This window comes from Haliotis rufescens, unplaced genomic scaffold (genome assembly GCF_023055435.1).
Source record: "Haliotis rufescens isolate VD_foot unplaced genomic scaffold, xgHalRufe1.0.p SCAF_11, whole genome shotgun sequence".
Taxonomy (NCBI): domain Eukaryota; kingdom Metazoa; phylum Mollusca; class Gastropoda; order Lepetellida; family Haliotidae; genus Haliotis; species Haliotis rufescens.
This window is the reverse complement of record NW_025963791.1, coordinates 3508792-3525644: the sequence shown is the minus strand read 5'-3', so window position 1 is coordinate 3525644 and position 16853 is coordinate 3508792. Positions and strand designations below refer to the sequence as shown.

Here is a 16853-nt window from a genome sequence, read left to right as displayed (position 1 = left end):
AAATAGAATGTAGTTCATCGTTTCTGGCTATATACTGTAGACAAGGTTTACATGCATGAAGCATTAACATGTGAAACACATAAATGCTGAAAATGCATTAATGCGTTAAACTTTGAACAAGCATGGTCGTCACTGGGATACGGGCTGCTATGAGTTTCTTATTAGAATTTGGGTTTAAACATGGTAGACTTGCACAAGTCTCTAAAGCAATATAATTATTAGTTTAAATCATAATTGGTAGATTATACAAATAATAAGAACAAGCTATGTATACACAATTTCTACACATCCTAGGTCTTATCTTTCAGTAAGCCTTGGAGCAAGGCTAATGTACATGGAAGCCGATAGATAAGGTGCGCTACTGAGGTATGGTTTGGTATTGATATCTACTGATATCTACATTTGCCTCACACTATTGGTCTGTAAGGTGTATACCCAAAATCAAATCCATGAAGAGGACCATATCTCAATCACATCTCTGGAGATAACCTTATTTCAATTAAATCCATGCAGTGGTCCACACTGTTAAACTATATCTCTGTCGAAATGCTTATGTCAATGAAATACCTACTTGGGACCATAACCCAACCACCACTCGGATAGCCATGGCTTAATTAAATCTCCTCACAGAGCTACTAGTATACATCAGTCCTTTTAATGAAGGCATCAATCGTTTCCCTGTAGATATCCATATCAGTGTAAATGTCAAATCTCTGTCAGGGTCCATATCCCAATCAAATCCCTGTCAGGGTCCATATCCCAATCTAATCCCTGTCAGGGTCCATATCCAATTCAAATCCCTGCCAGGGTCCACATCCATATCAAATCTCTGAAAGGGTCCATATCTCAATCAAATCCCTGTCAGGGTTCATATCCCAATCTGATCTGATTGGGACAAGAGTAGTCCTCGGATATATGTAGAGGTCAATGTCCTCTTGAGATCATGTCGAGATCCATGAGCTCCACAGAGATCTGACTGGTATCCGAGCCTCTGCAGCAGATAGGTTGCAACATGTACGTTAGGCACATGTGATATATGACGGGGCAGTTGAGAGCGATGTGGTTTAGAATATGCCTTCTACAAGATTGTAACTTACAGAGTTCTTTTGAAAATTCTCTTAAATTCGTTTAGCAGTATGTCTCTTAAATTCTTTCAGCAATATTTCAGCAACAAGAAACTGGTTTCACCCACACTGTACCTACGTTAGGAACAGAAGCCATGCCTTTGGCGTGACTCCATCGAAAATTAAAAGAGGACATTTCGAATTATCATCGCACACAAACTTAGACCCTTTTTCAATCTTCACGTACGTATTATAACGTTAATTATGCTTATTGGTATATATTGTTTTTCGTTTCACAAGGTGAAGTTAGACATAAATAAAGGGCATACATAACGAAAATAGTTCCTCGACATTTTCAATGGTAAAAGTATCTACACATATCCCTCCAATAAATCATACCCCGCTACTATATCCTGGCTTACCCAAAGATTTAGCAGTAGCCGAGATACGATCTCCGATCAAGCCCCACGACAACTCTCAATGGAAGCTCATGCAAACACCACACTTACACGAGGTAATGGAGCGGTGATGACATTTATGCAATGCGGCTATCATGCTGTAAAATCCGCAGTTTAGTCAGCTACAGAAGTTTATTTATCACTTTAAATGCCAAATGCCATGTCAAGGGAACTGAGTGACAGTCGCCACAGTGATATATACATAATGTCACGGCGTCTCTCTCATGGAAATCCGATGTTTTGTGAGTGTTTTCATCGGGAGTCTGGCGAATTGGGTCACGTGACTTACCGGGCTATAATTTACAACGTGTACAATTATAGGGATTATTAAAGGTATTAATGGGGCATTATAAAGTATGTGCGACTGTTGAGAAATTTACACAGTGTTCACGTATCTTAGGCAGTTATGCAGCTGTGATAGTTTATGAAGTCTCTCTTTTGAGAAGACTCGTTGAAGTGTGATTTAGATTGGGAAGCGGGACACACAGGTCATGTCTCGAGCGTATGGCGTATTGGGCGAGAGCAATGAGAATTTAAGCGAGGACAGATAAGTCATCGCACACTGAGGTTTATGTGAAAATTAAATTATAATGAGGGAATTCTTAACTGCTTTAATTTTTTTCCGTCAAAGTTGTCCCTTATTAATATTCATAATGCATGATACAGTATCCTGTGAGTATAAACTGATAAATAAGATTACGAAACTTACCGTATTTCTGGTTCCTATCTTTAAATGCAAATTTTTCATTTAATGTTAGAAACAATAACGGGATACAATTATATGATGTGTCATTTTGTTAAACGTTTTCTAATCAAACCAACATTTCACCTGTGTGCACCTGTAATCAAGGGTTCAGGTGCGCCAGACTCTGCAGGTGGTGTCTCACCTGACACACAGGTGAGATATGTGGATACTCAAACACCTGAGGCTACTACACCTGAAATGCTTATCTTGCAAAATGGGGGCATTTATCACCACGGTGGTTTGAACTAAACATATGAAAAGCTGGAAAAACAATCATGCTAATTGAATCTGAATGTGGAATCTGGAAGTTGAATGTGCTTCGGTCTAGGAAGCATAAATAGACGTTTTTTAAAGTAATATGATGAATGTTTCAGTTGCTGAGTGAGATGGGTTGAACGCCTCCATATATGAACAGTAGATGAGCAACAGTAAACTACTGTTATAACGAACTCAAAGGGACCACTTATTTTAGTTCGTAATAACCGTAGTTCGTTATAAGCATATATACAGCATATATACAACAAACGGTCGGGACTAAAAAATAAGTTCGTTATATCGGTCAGTTCTTTATAAGCGTGTTTGTTATAACCGTAGTTTACTGAATATCACGGGGTGTCAGCTTGATGTGGGAGGGAATCCACATGCAGAAATGAATGCTCAATTTAACCACAGTTTACTAAAGTTAAACAGTTCTGTATTCCACTCTCACCGAATGGATAATAACGGTTACAATCATGACTCATGTACCTTATGGTTACTTAATCATTCTTGTTAAAAATGTTTTACGTTAGGCATCAATATTGATACATGTACCTCGGGAAGCAGAAAACAAAAACGCATAAACATTGTGTATAAAGAAACGTAAATAAGGTAGACGATCCAATTAAACACTTAATGACCCCATTAAATCCCGTTTTTATAATAACAATCTTAAAAGATAAATAAATAACCACGCATAGCTTTTGGGGTGTTTGGGTGAAATCAACATACCACTTAACTATGGAGCTCGTCAAATAAGTATTTTTATTATTTTTATAACATTAGTTTCTTGATGTTGAAGGTGTTTGATATGGTTACCTGAAAGAGCTCGTGTATTGTTTATCCTTAGAGACTATATTACACACCATTATATAACATCACGGTAAAGACTGACTGACTGACTGAGTATAGTTTTACGCCGGTTTTAGCAATATTCCAGCAATATCACGGCGGGGGACACCAGAAATGGGCTTCACACATTGTACCCATGTCGGGAATCGAACCCGGGTCTTCGGCGTGACGAGCCAACGCTTTAACCACTAGGCTACCCAACCGCCCCTCACGGTAAAGAACATCCATCAGCACCCATGACACCAGACAAACGATTCTCGTAGAATACGAAATGTACCTGAACAGTTGGATGTGTTTTTCAATATCAATATTATATATGAAGTCTCAGCTGGACTCTGGCCGGGGAAATGGACACATTATGATTTGTTTAATAGCGCACAATGATGCAGTCATCCAACATGGACGAGTTGTCTCTACCAAATCGCAATCAAATCCCTGTAATGGTCCATATCCCGATCAAATCCCTGCTAGGGTCCATTTCCTAAGCAAATCCCAAATCGCAATCAAATCCCTGTAATGTTCCATATCCCGATCAAATCCCAGCTAGGGTCAATTTCCTAATCAAATCCCATATCGCAGTCAAATCCCTGTAATGGTCCATATCCCGATCAAATCCCTGCTAGGGCCCATTTCCTAATCAAATCCCATATCGCAATCAAATCCCTGTAATGGTCCATATCCTGATCAAATCCCTGCTAGGGCCCATTTCCTAATCAAATCCCATATCGCAGTCAAATCCCTGTAATGGTCCATATCCCGATCAAATCCCTGCTAGGGCCAATTTCCTAATCAAATCCCATATCGCAGTCAAATCCCTGTAATGGTCCATATCCCGATCAAATCCCTGCTAGGGCCAATTTCCTAATCAAATCCCAAATCGCTGTCAAATCCCTGTAATGGCCCATATCCCGATCAAATCCCTGCTAGGGCCCATTTCCTTATCAAATCCCTGTAATGGTCCATATCCCGATCAAATCCCTGCTCTAGCCAATTTCCTTATCAAATCCCATATCACAGTCAAATCCCTGTAATGGTCCATATCCCGATCAAATCCCTGCTAGGGCCCATTCCCTTATCAAATCCCAAATCGCAGTCAAATCCCTGTAATGGTCCATATCCCGATCAAATCCCTGCTAGGGTCCATTTCCTTATCAAATCCCAAATCGCAGTCAAATCCCTGTAATGGTCCATATCCCGATCAAATCCCTGCTAGGGCCCATTTCCTAATCAAATCCCAAATCGCAGTCAAATCCCTGTAATGGCCCATATCCCGATCAAATCCCTGCTCTAGCCAATTTCCTTATCAAATCCCATATCACAGTCAAATCCCTGTAATGGTCCATATCCCGATCAAATCCCTGCTAGGGCCCATTTCCTTATCAAATCCCATATCGCAGTCAAATCCCTGTAATGGTCCATATCCCGATCAAATCCCTGCTAGGGCCAATTTCCTAATCAAATCCCATATCAAAGTCAAATCCCTGTAATGGCCCATGTCCCGATCAAATCCCTGCTAGGGTCCATTTCCTAATCAAATCCCATATCGCAATCAAATCCCTGTAATGGTCCATATCCCGTTCAAATCCCTGCTAGGGCCAATTTCCTAATCAAATCCCAATTCGCAGTCAAATCCCTGTAATGGTCCATATCCCGATCAAATCCCTGCTAGGGTCCATTTCCTAATCAAATCCCATATCGCAATCAAATCCCTGTAATGGCCCATATCCCGATCAAATCCCTGCTAGGGTCAATTTCCTAATCAAATCCCTGTAATGGTCCATATCCCGATCAAATCCCTGCTAGGGCCCATTTCCTAATCAAATCCCAAATCGCAGTCAAATCCCTGTAATGGTCCATATCCCCAACAAATCCCTGCTCTAGCCAATTTCCTAATCAAATCCCATATCACAGTCAAATCCCTGTAATGGTCCATATCCCGATCAAATCCCTGCTAGGGCCCATTTCCTAATCAAATCCCATATCGCAATCAAATCCCTGTAATGGTCCATATCCCGATCAAATCCCTGCTAGGGCCCATTTCCTAATCAAATCCCATATCAAAGTCAAATCCCTGTAATGGCCCATGTCCCGATCAAATCCCTGCTACGGTCCATTTCCTAATCAAATCCCATATCGCAATCAAATCCCTGTAATGGTCCATGTCCCGATCAAATCCCTGCTAGGGCCCATTTCCTAATCAAATCCCAAATCGCAGTCAAATCCCCGTAATGGTCCATATCCCGATCAAATCCCTGCTAGGGTCCATTTCCTAATCAAATCCCATATCGCAGTCAAATCCCTGTAATGGTCCATATCCCGATCAAATCCCTGCTAGGGCCAATTTCCTAATCAAATCCCAAATCGCTGTCAAATCCCTGTAATGGCCCATATCCCGATCAAATCCCTGCTAGGGCCAATTTCCTTATCAAATCCCTGTAATGGTCCATATCCCGATCAAATCCCTGCTCTAGCCAATTTCCTTATCAAATCCCATATCACAGTCAAATCCCTGTAATGGTCCATATCCCGATCAAATCCCTGCTAGGGCCCATTTCCTTATCAAATCCCATATTGCAGTCAAATCCCTGTAATGGTCCATATCCCGATCAAATCCCTGCTAGGGCCAATTTCCCAATCAAATCCCATATCGCAGTCAAATCCCTGTAATGGTCCATATCCCGATCAAATCCTTGCTAGGGCCCATTTCCTAATCAAATCCCATATCGCAGTCAAATCCCTATAATGGTCCATATCCCGATCAAATCCCTGCTAGGGCCCATTTCGTAATCAAATCCCATATCGCAATGAAATCCCTGTAATGGTCCATATCCCGATCAAATCCCTGCTAGGGCCCATTTCCTAATCAAATCCCATATCGCAGTCAAATCCCTGTAATGGTCCATATCTCGATCAAATCCCTGCTAGGGCCCATTTCCTAATCAAATCCCATATCGCAGTCAAATCCCTGTAATGGCCCATATCCCGATCAAATCCCTGCTAGGGTCCATTTCCTAATCAAATCCCATATCGCAGTCAAATCCCTGTAATGGCCCATATCCCGATCAAATCCCTGCTAGGGCCCATTTCCTAATCAAATCCCATATCGCAGTCAAATCCCTGTAATGGTCCATATCCCGATCAAATCCCAGCTAGGGCCCATTTCCTTATCAAATCCCATATCGCAGTCAAATCCCTGTAATGGCCCATATCCCCATCAAATCCCTGCTAGGGCCCATTTCCTTATCAAATCCCATATCGCAGTCAAATCCCTGTAATGGTCCATATCCCCATCAAATCCCTGCTAGGGCCAATTTCCTAATCAAATCCCATATCGCAGTCAAATCCCTGTAATGGTCCATATCCCGATCAAATCCCTGCTAGGGCCCATTTCCTAATCAAATCCCATATCGCAGTCAAATCCCTGTAATGGTCCATATCCCGATCAAATCCCTGCTAGGGCCCATTTCCTTATCAAATCCCATATCGCAGTCAAATCCCTGTAATGGTCCATATCCCGATCAAATCCCTGCTAGGGCCCATTTCCTAATCAAATCCCATATCGCAGTCAAATCCCTGTAATGGTCCATATCCCGATCAAATCCCTGCTAGGGCCCATTTCCTTATCAAATCCCATATCGCAGTCAAATCCCTGTAATGGTCCATATCCCGATCAAATCCCTGCTAGGGCCCATTTCCTAATCAAATCCCATATCGCAGTCAAATCCCTGTAATGGTCCATATCCCGATCAAATCCCTGCTAGGGCCCATTTCCTTATCAAATCCCATATCGCAGTCAAATCCCTGTAATGGTCCATATCCCGATCAAATCCCTGCTAGGGCCCATTTCCTTATCAAATCCCAAATCGCAGTCAAATCCCTGTAATGGTCCATATCCCGATCAAATCCCTGCTAGGGCCCATTTCCTTATCAAATCCCATATCGCAGTCAAATCCCTGTAATGGTCCATATCCCGATCAAATCCCTGCTAGGGCCCATTTCCTTATCAAATCCCATATCGCAGTCAAATCCCTGTAATGGTCCATATCCCGATCAAATCCCTGCTAGGGCCCATTTCCTTATCAAATCCCATATCGCAGTCAAATCCCTGTAATGGTCCATATCCCAGCCAAATGTATATAATATGTATTATATATCATTTATTAACTATAATTAAGTAACAAAAAAGTCAACATCACATATAATTCAATTGGATGTATTGAAGTGCATTGCAATGTCATGGAGTTAAATATTAATTCATTAAAGGTGAAACACCTTATACGAACTAATTTCGAGGTCCTTCCGGTGATTGTTTCAAGAGATTTAAAATTAAATTCCATGAAAGTAGGATCTGAACAGATTTGTTTTCACTCCATCCAGAATATGCAGCAAACAACGTTTTTCAGTTTTCTTTTAAAGACTTAGTATTCTCTTAAACAATTCTGATACTTATATATCTCGTATTCAGTAATGTGACCATTGCCGATCACAACACGGGACCCCACGATTATCCTTCGGATCACCAAATAATGATAAAGACGGGTCTTAAGTCGCGCGACCGTGAAACTATATACAGTAAACTACGGTTATAACGAACTCAAAGGGATCACTAATTTTAATTTGTTATAACCGTAGTTCGTTATAAACACACATACAACATATTGAACAAATGGACGGGGCCATCAAACAGTTCGTTATATCCGTCAGTTTATTATAATGGTGTTCATTATAAACGTAGTATCATGCCTTGGTTTTGGACACAGTGCATGCGGTTTTGCTATTTGTGCCGATGGGAGGAATCACCGAATAAGAACGAACACCACCGAAGAAGAGCGAGCATCACCAATGACATATGAACATCACCGAATGCGAACGAGCTTCACCGAGAATTACTGAATGCGAATGCACATCGTCGACAAAAAAGATTGTGGAACTTTTTAACCTTCAAATATGGGCGGTAAAACGTCGAGAGTCGATGATAAATTTGATTCAATAGTGGCACAGTCACATGTCTTGGCTAATCCTAGCCACGAAGCCGACGCTTGTCAAGGGGTAGACTAAAACTGATCGCCTGGGTTCATGCGTGACCTTAATGACGACAACTCAAAATTTAAAGAATATTAATTGCACGACCGGGTGGACAGACTCTATGACTGATTGTGTGCTATCATGTTCCGATGGCGTGGGTGGTTGCTTATACTGTCAATCATTTGTTTTTCTGGCCCATATTAGATTATTTGATATTCGATGTATTGACATTTTTTAGACTGTGCCATTAAACAACATTCTGTCACTCATCCACAGGCAGGATTGTGTTCTTTTATCTGAGTGAGGCCCACCGTATCGTTACAGCTGTACGACACGGTCCCTGGGTATTGTGCATATAAACATCTAACGTTAATGTTTTTCAGTTTTCACGATTCGCACAAATAAAAGGCTTGAGAGAACACACTACTTGCCAAAAGAATTTCTTTGAACCTTCAGTCTTTATTTAGCCTCGCAGAATACGATTGGTCAACGATGCGGATTACACAAAGTGTGGCATGCGCTGTCCGTCACATACGGCCCGGTTTGACGTAGCTACTATTTTATTCAAAGTTTATATGAATACGCCCTTTCCGCTGCATTGATATATGAGGGAAGACTCCTTCCTGTAGACCATACAACAACAGGATTTCAAAATTGAGTCCTCAACATAAACACACAATCGCAATATTCTGAACAACTATTGTATTGTTTTCTTGAAGACATAACGAAACACAAACAACATGCTGTGAAAATTGCAAACATACATGAAGGTATGTAAACAAACAATAGCAGGAAAACTGATGCATCTTTAAAAATGTATATATTTTCACGAACACGCAAACAATATATATTATCAGCTTAACGAGAGATTTCTGTGGTGAGTAACCATTGCAGGAATTTAACAGGAAACTAACCCGTCACTTGCTGATCCTTACCGTCTTTCATAGTTATTTGAATTTATAACATTTTAACGATTTATCCTTGAAAAGAAACGGAAAACTGATAAGGAAACAGCTGCAGTTACGTCATGTATCTAATATTCTAATACGGTGTGATGATTAATGTAAAGGTGAATCATATTGTTCGAGGCTTTGCGCCATATGTGTCATCGGGTTGGCCTATTAATGGTGAATGTTAATCTGTCATTCTACACGTACGCATAGGGCGTCGAGTTTACACCATTGTGCACGCAGAGAATATACAATGTTGTTCTATATGTTGTTGTGTTAATCTAGATGCACAGGTGGCCCTTTCTTTAGCTCAGACACATTTTTGCAAGAAATACAATCACTCTCATATCAGTTGTTAAGGCATGTCGAATAGATAGTGTGATAATGTTCCTAATCCTCATAACGTGTTACAAGAGGCGTATAACTCAATACGCAGCCAGGGGAATTTGTGGGTTAGAGTCGGTCCCGCAGCATCCAAGGTAGATTTTGTTTTCATCGTCATCGCTTCTGGTTTGGCACTCATCTGGCCCGGAATCCCAAGTGTTTGGTATCCAATGAGAGTTTGTCTCATGTCAAGCCCGTGATTCCCCACCCCCCTCGATATTCCGTAGCACATTTTGAAACATGTGTTCGGCAGTCCTGACAATCATGTGTGACTATCTATCGCTTACGTCTTGAGATTACTCAAGCGTTATGTCAAATATATCACAAAAGACAACATATATTCAGTATATGTCACTTCCAATTATATTAACCCCGGGGGGATTCCGGGTTAGAACAGTTCTCAGCAATGTATGCTTGTCGTAAGAGTGAGTATGGTTTTACGACACTTTTAGCAATATTCCAGCAACACCACGGAAAGGGACACCATAATGGGCTTTACACATTGCACCCATGTCAGGAATCGAACCCGGGTCTTCGGCGTGACGAGCGAACGCTTAAACCACTACGCAACCCGACCGCCCCTTCTTGTCGTAAGAGGCATCTTTATGGAACGCGTGGTCGATGTCTTGGTTGATGGCGTCATCATACTCTGACGGAATGGATCGTTGCTCATAATGTACATCCAATTTGATATTAAAACAACAAACAACACATAAACCAAAGTAAATAAAAGTGCACGGTGCTGAATCTAGTTGAAAATGGACCCATTATGTAAAACAATTATTATTACAAAATCCAGATTAAATTAAAAACAACAATCACTCTTCAATCGCCAAAAAGTTCTGTCTCATCATTTTCATTTTCCGCCACATATGGTTGAAAAGGAATGAAGTGTGACTTTCATTTTGACACCTATTGGCGTTCTAACGGAACAAACTATCATGGTCTGTCTTGTTTAGTGGTTCGCTCTATCCTCAGTTCGAAGTCCTGATAGTCTTTAAGTCCATGTGGTCCGCCGTTCTTATTATCTCCTCCAGTTATCAATAAATGCCAATCTCAGTTATTTTTGTATTTTGGTTTATCTTTCTATGCCTTCGTGTAGAAGACGGAATGTCAGGTGCGATGTATTATTTCGATGCGAGAGATTTGTGTTCAAATCGTCAAAATCAAGAGTTACTCAGGAAATACAATATAGAATACATCATGTGAAAACACCAGTCACCGGGTACATGTCGTGCTTTATCAAGAATAATCGAATTTTCGTGATGATTAATCATGCGTTTCCACTAAACGATCTTATATTTCACTCTGGAATGTGAATAGTGTCTAAAATGTTCGATAAGCATCTTAATGTTGTGGCCCTAACCTTCATTTCTATTCCCGAAAGTAATATATTTTATGTGAAAAACGGTCTTACCATGAAATGTCTTCTACATGTTATACACTCGTGATTTCCCTGTTTCCAATGTCGAACTTCTCGTTTCTCGTTTTTCATCTCTTTTTGATTTTCTAGATTTTCTTAAACACTCACTTTATATATATATACATATATAACCATTTGATTTGGGGGGTTGGGGGAGGTGGGGGCAATGTCCTTGCAACAATGTCAATGTTTGTGGCACGCCTTGTTTTGCCAACACCCTGAAGCATAATTCTTTTCAAGAATTTTTAGTGGCATCTAATTTTATTCCCAGCAAGTAATTGCCATATGCAGTGATTGCGTGTAGCGTTGCTCATGATATCAATCACTGGATTGTCTTGTCCATACTTGATTATTTACAGGCCACCATCATATAGCTGGAATATTGCTGAGTGCGGCGTTAAACAACAAGCCAACACATAGAATCTAGAATAAGGCGTCAGTGAATCATTGTGTTTCCTACTGCAACGAAATGTGCATGATATCAGGGCCATTATCAAACATACAAACATACAAACACACGTTACGATCACCATCGACTGTCAGGAATTCAACGTCACCATTGTCAAACACAAAAACGCATATTACGACTTGTACCCACATGCTTGGGTTACGCACGTTCAATTTATCTGGTATTTTTCAAGCCCGTGAGTGTTTTTAAGCTGTGACAAGGTATAAGATCAAATACATTAAAAAATGTTGACAGTAGGTGTGCATATCAAGTCGAGGGTGGGATCTGGAACAACCCATTTTCGTTGTGCTAAGAATGAATGCATCTGTCGTCATTTGCTTTGTTTACTTTTTTCATGATATCATCTGCCATATTTAAATAATTTGATCCTATTTCAATCCTATTCGGTACGTGATTTCTTTGTGCTCGTGATATATGGTCAACTAAACACTGGATATCAATCAGTGTATCCGGTGACAGTGCGCAGAAAAGCGAGTAAATTGGACTCTTAACTTTTTAGTTTTATCAGCTGAAAAAGTAATTACTTTTGTTAACATTAGATTTATAGCACACATTTGTTGAAAAGTTAATACCTTAGATAAATTCACACTCGTGTCCCTGTCACGTGATAAATATAACACGGCCACAAACATAGAAACGACAACTCCGAAATTCTTTTTAACGTCAGTGAGATGTTTGCGAATGAGTGCACATGTCATGCACTTTAAAAAAACCTAGCCATCGTAAAAGAAGGTTATTGTTATTAGTCGGTTGGATTATTCTAACATAGGGTTAAATTCAAGTTAATCTTAGATGACATTTTCAGTGCGTGGCTGATATCCTTGCTCTAGTGAGTGAGTTGGGCTTAACGCCGCTTTTAACAATAAACTTGATGTCGGAGGATAGCCGACGATTGTTTTAGACGTTTATTAGAAATTTGGTGAAACCCATGGGCATAGGTGTGGTGCTGAGACACCAACGACCATAAGCAGTGCGATTCTAGGATTTGAACACATCATAATTGGATCCTGGTAAAGTAAGGGACGCTACTCTGCATAACTAATTCGTCTTTTTGGCCACCCGTACACTATGAACAAATTACAGGGAAAGCCCGATTACCCTGGCCCTGTCGATCCAGAAAACTCGCTTTCCTAACAATCGTTAGGAAAGCCAAAAATCGTGCTTTAAGCCTTAACAGTGTTTCGTTAATCCGGAAATAGGTTAATCCGAAACATTTAACACGAAACGGTAACGTCCGGAATAAAGGATTTCACAGTATCGCAAAAGGCTTAAATATATAATTTTCATCTTCTGAGTTGACAAACAATCCAAACAAAAAGAAATATGTATTGTAAATCTAGTGTTCTCGTTGACGTGTTTTGGAAGATATGTCTTTAAAAGGAAGCAATCGACTAATACCCACAGGCTGGAAGACCTAAAGTAACACGTGACATAAATACGTCACAATGGAATTCCTTTTCTAGCATTGGTGTGGAACTACCAATTAGAAAATAATAAACGCTGAAATGGAACGGCAATGCAAGCCTTGTTTAAGGATTAGGCAGCGTTTAGAATAAACGCTTGTTGCCTGCCTTTAAATGAAACCTTGTTGGTATACCATCTACTGTGACGACTGACAACATGTGTCCACAGTGTCAGGTTTCTGACATAAAGCATCTGCCCGGAGAGCCAAGGGTTGGTGGTTCTACCAAATGACGTCAACAGATGGTACTTGTTGTTTCACTGCTCGGCATTCAGGGGCTAAAACAAGGACTGGTCAACTGGGAGCCAGTATACTGTGTCTGAGTTGGGTATCCATGTTAAACTGCGGCATCGTAGCTTAGTTGGACAGCGCTATAAAACCGCTAGAAGTCCGGACTAGTAATGAATAAGTGCAATCATCGTGATCGCGAAGTTAAACCCCATTTCAACTCACCTGATATATAGTAGTATGATAATTATTCCATTCTCTCAAATGGAGGCTGAATCAGTTGTGAATAGTATTCCCAGATCAAGCATTGACGTGCAATCCTTAAACTTGGACCATGTATGTTGTTTATGCTCAGGAATGTTGAACACAGAATGGGTGAGTGAACGCTATTGTACTCTGAAGGCAGCATTACTACCTGAAAATCGTGGAGTGTGTGGATAATCGAGTGGACCAGATCAAGCATTGGCTGATAGCAAGGGCAACTTTCCACGCCGTCAGGAACGACGACACACAACCAGTAAGATCACATTAGTAATCTAAGCCTAAGTAGCTCTTACAAAATGTATGTTGGGGATCAATTTTTACTTTGAATATCAACTGAGTAAGGCACGACAAGTCTCAGGACTGAAATAAAAGGTATATGTATATACTGAACTACATATGGACCTGGGTCACAGATTTGCGTCCCTTAGACGTGCCAGAAACCTATGATCGTGGGTTCGAATCCCAGATTCGCCTTGATAATATGGTCAGCATCATACCCGTGCTCATGGGAATAATGGTAAACGTCTAAGACTTTTATCACTTCGGCCTTTCCTCACACATTAAACTGATCCGATATATTACTGAAATATTGTTCAAAGCGGCCACATGAACCACCTGTGAACCTTTGCAAGATCGGATCAGCTTTGTTATAGTAGCTAAGTCATTATGTGTTGCAGACTCTCTGCATCCATGTGGACCAGACGTTTGTCTATGTCAAGCCATGTATATCCAGACAGTCGTTTACATGTGTTTGAATAGAGATATGACCCAGTATACAATACCGTGTACGTGCAGACATAATTATATATATGTATGAATAAACTTTCTATATATACACTTAAACTGATTACATGTACTTGCTCAATTAAAATTAATATCGATTTCCTTCATCAAACACGTGTGCGTTCAATTATATTCTACTGATAGAGTTATAGTTTTTTTTATTATTCATAATATTCGTTTATCTTTAAGAAAAGCCCGTTAAAGTCACGGTTAGCAAGTTAATACAACTCAAGGTCAGGGCTGTCAATCAGTGAGTTAGTGGAATGTTTGCGGCTTGTCCTGTGTTAAAAGTTTATGGTTCACTCTGATGTTAGGCAAGTGTATACTGGTTTGTTGGAAAGAGTAATCACGTTTCTCCCATATATCACGTTTAAATAGACAAGACCTCATAACTCGGGTGTCATACACTGTATCGATTTGCGTGGGAGGCAAAACACAGAAATCTTCTCCCTCATCACACCGCCTCGAGGATGAATGTTGGTTGATCGCTTCACGACCCGTTCCCATTGTGTAGTGGATTCAGAGGTTGAAGAATCATACTTAAAAACGTAGAGTGTCCTATGAATTTTTACTGCCTTAGTGCGATATTACGCTGTCGATCTCAAGCCCAAGGATACAACCTGGTAACATTGATAGGGATAAGCGCGTTGTGAACGCACGCAGAGCTCTCGTATTGCACTCCCCAGTATTAACATTGATTCCCATGCTAATGTGTTCAAGCGCCTCTATACACGGGTTATGCGCGCAAAAGCACATCCTAAGTTTATTTCACTGAAAATGACCTCAGTGGGATTACACCTGAACATAAAGTGCTAAATGTTGCATAAGTGGTTCTTCAGCAGACAGCTTGCTTGATTTGTCATTGTAGTTGATAAATTGATAGTTGTACAAGCTGGACCGCGTGCGCGGTGTTGTAATCGTGTAACGAGGTTTGGGTGAGGGGTAGGTACAAGTGTGGAGAGTTTTTCTCTTGATAGTGTGTCTGTCAATCGTTCTTGTATAAAGTGTAATTACGGCTGCATTGTTGACTGGGTTAAACAGGCGAGGCGCAACGCTGATTTGTGTTCGTGGTCTTGGATACTTGTATCAACAGTTGGGCCGGGATGTGTGTACGTGTTTCGGTAGCAGCAGCCTCGCCTCAGCCGACGTGAGCCCTCATGGTAAGGCCCTGCACAGTCGCACGCTGCTACCTAACAATGGGGCGCCGACGAAGGTGCTGATTGGTCAAACAAGAAGCGCCAAAATTCCTTGGGTGTTTTTTTCAAGAGAATACCGCCCTCTGGTGATGTTAAGGAGGCAGACGTCCCCACAAGCTTCAAGTCCACGTGGTCATGTGACCAAGCGACCGTCTGTCGCTTTCTGTTCATGTTCGTCGTCAAGGAAGATACTGGAAGACCAAGCGATGCATTGTCGGCGAGAAACCGGTCGTTCCCCAACTATGTTCAGTATAGCAGAAGGGGGTTGTGATTACGTCTAGTCCTGCGACTCTGCTACGGGACAGTTAATGTAGATACTATTCAAGCTGCGAGCCCCGCGCCGCACTTCCCATGGACACGCACGTGAGTTGGCTCCTGAAAATCAGTCTCGTGCTCCTACTTGTCGGCGTCGCCTATCCCTCCCGCCCCTCGCGACGACGACAGCAGCAGCAGCAGCAGCAGGACTCGGCAACGCAAGGTAGGTGATGTTTCGTGTTTTCATTTGTCATCACTTCAGGTTTGGCACTCATCTGGCCCGGAATCCCAAGTGTTTGGTATCCAATGAGAGTTTGTCTCATGTCAAGCCCGTGATTCCCCAACCCCCTCGCTATTCCGTGGCACATCTTGAAACATGTGTTCGGCAGTCCTGACAATCATGTGTGACTATCGCTTAGGTCTTGAGATTTTACTCAAGCGTTATATTAGATATGTCACAAAAGACAGCATATATTCAAGATATGTCACTTCCAGTTGACACAGCGACGTACTCTTGTCGTACGAAGCGACTTTATAGTTGGGTGGTCATGCTCTGTGACTTGGTTGATTACTTGTCATATCGTTCCTCGACGTTGATCGTTGCTCATAATATCAATCACTGGATTATCAGGTCCAGACTCGATTATCTACAGGCCGCCATCATCTATTGTTTGTTTGTTGTTTATCGCCGCACTCAGCAATATTCCAGCTATATGAAGGCGGTCTGTAAATAATCGGGTCTGGAACAGACAATCCTGTGATTGATATCATGAGCGTCGATCCACGCAGTTGGGAAACGATGACATGCATCGCCTCTTAAGACAGCATAGTCGCCTGTTACGGCAAGCATGGGTTGCTGAAGACCTATTGTAACCCGTGACCAAACCCACGGTAAATAAAACTGTGGTTGGTACGTTTTATCGACGAGCCATACCGTGGCTACGCTAACATGTATCAAGTTAAACATAGCAAACAGTGTAACCTGTCAATTTTGTAATCTGAAAAGCACAGAGTATGGCGAATCTTCGGTAGTACTT

The 16853-nt window shown here is 41.3% G+C and overlaps 1 protein-coding gene across 1 annotated transcript in view; it reads left to right on the top strand.

Annotated features, from left to right (window-relative positions):
• The first annotated feature begins 15242 nt into the window (after positions 1-15242).
• Positions 15243-16853, top strand: part of LOC124134336 — a 31957-nt gene continuing 30346 nt past the window's right edge. The window contains exon 1 of the mRNA XM_046499099.2: positions 15243-16039. Within this exon, the coding sequence (XP_046355055.1) occupies positions 15913-16039 (127 nt within the window). The 5' untranslated portion in view covers positions 15243-15912. The remainder of the gene's footprint in view (positions 16040-16853) is intronic.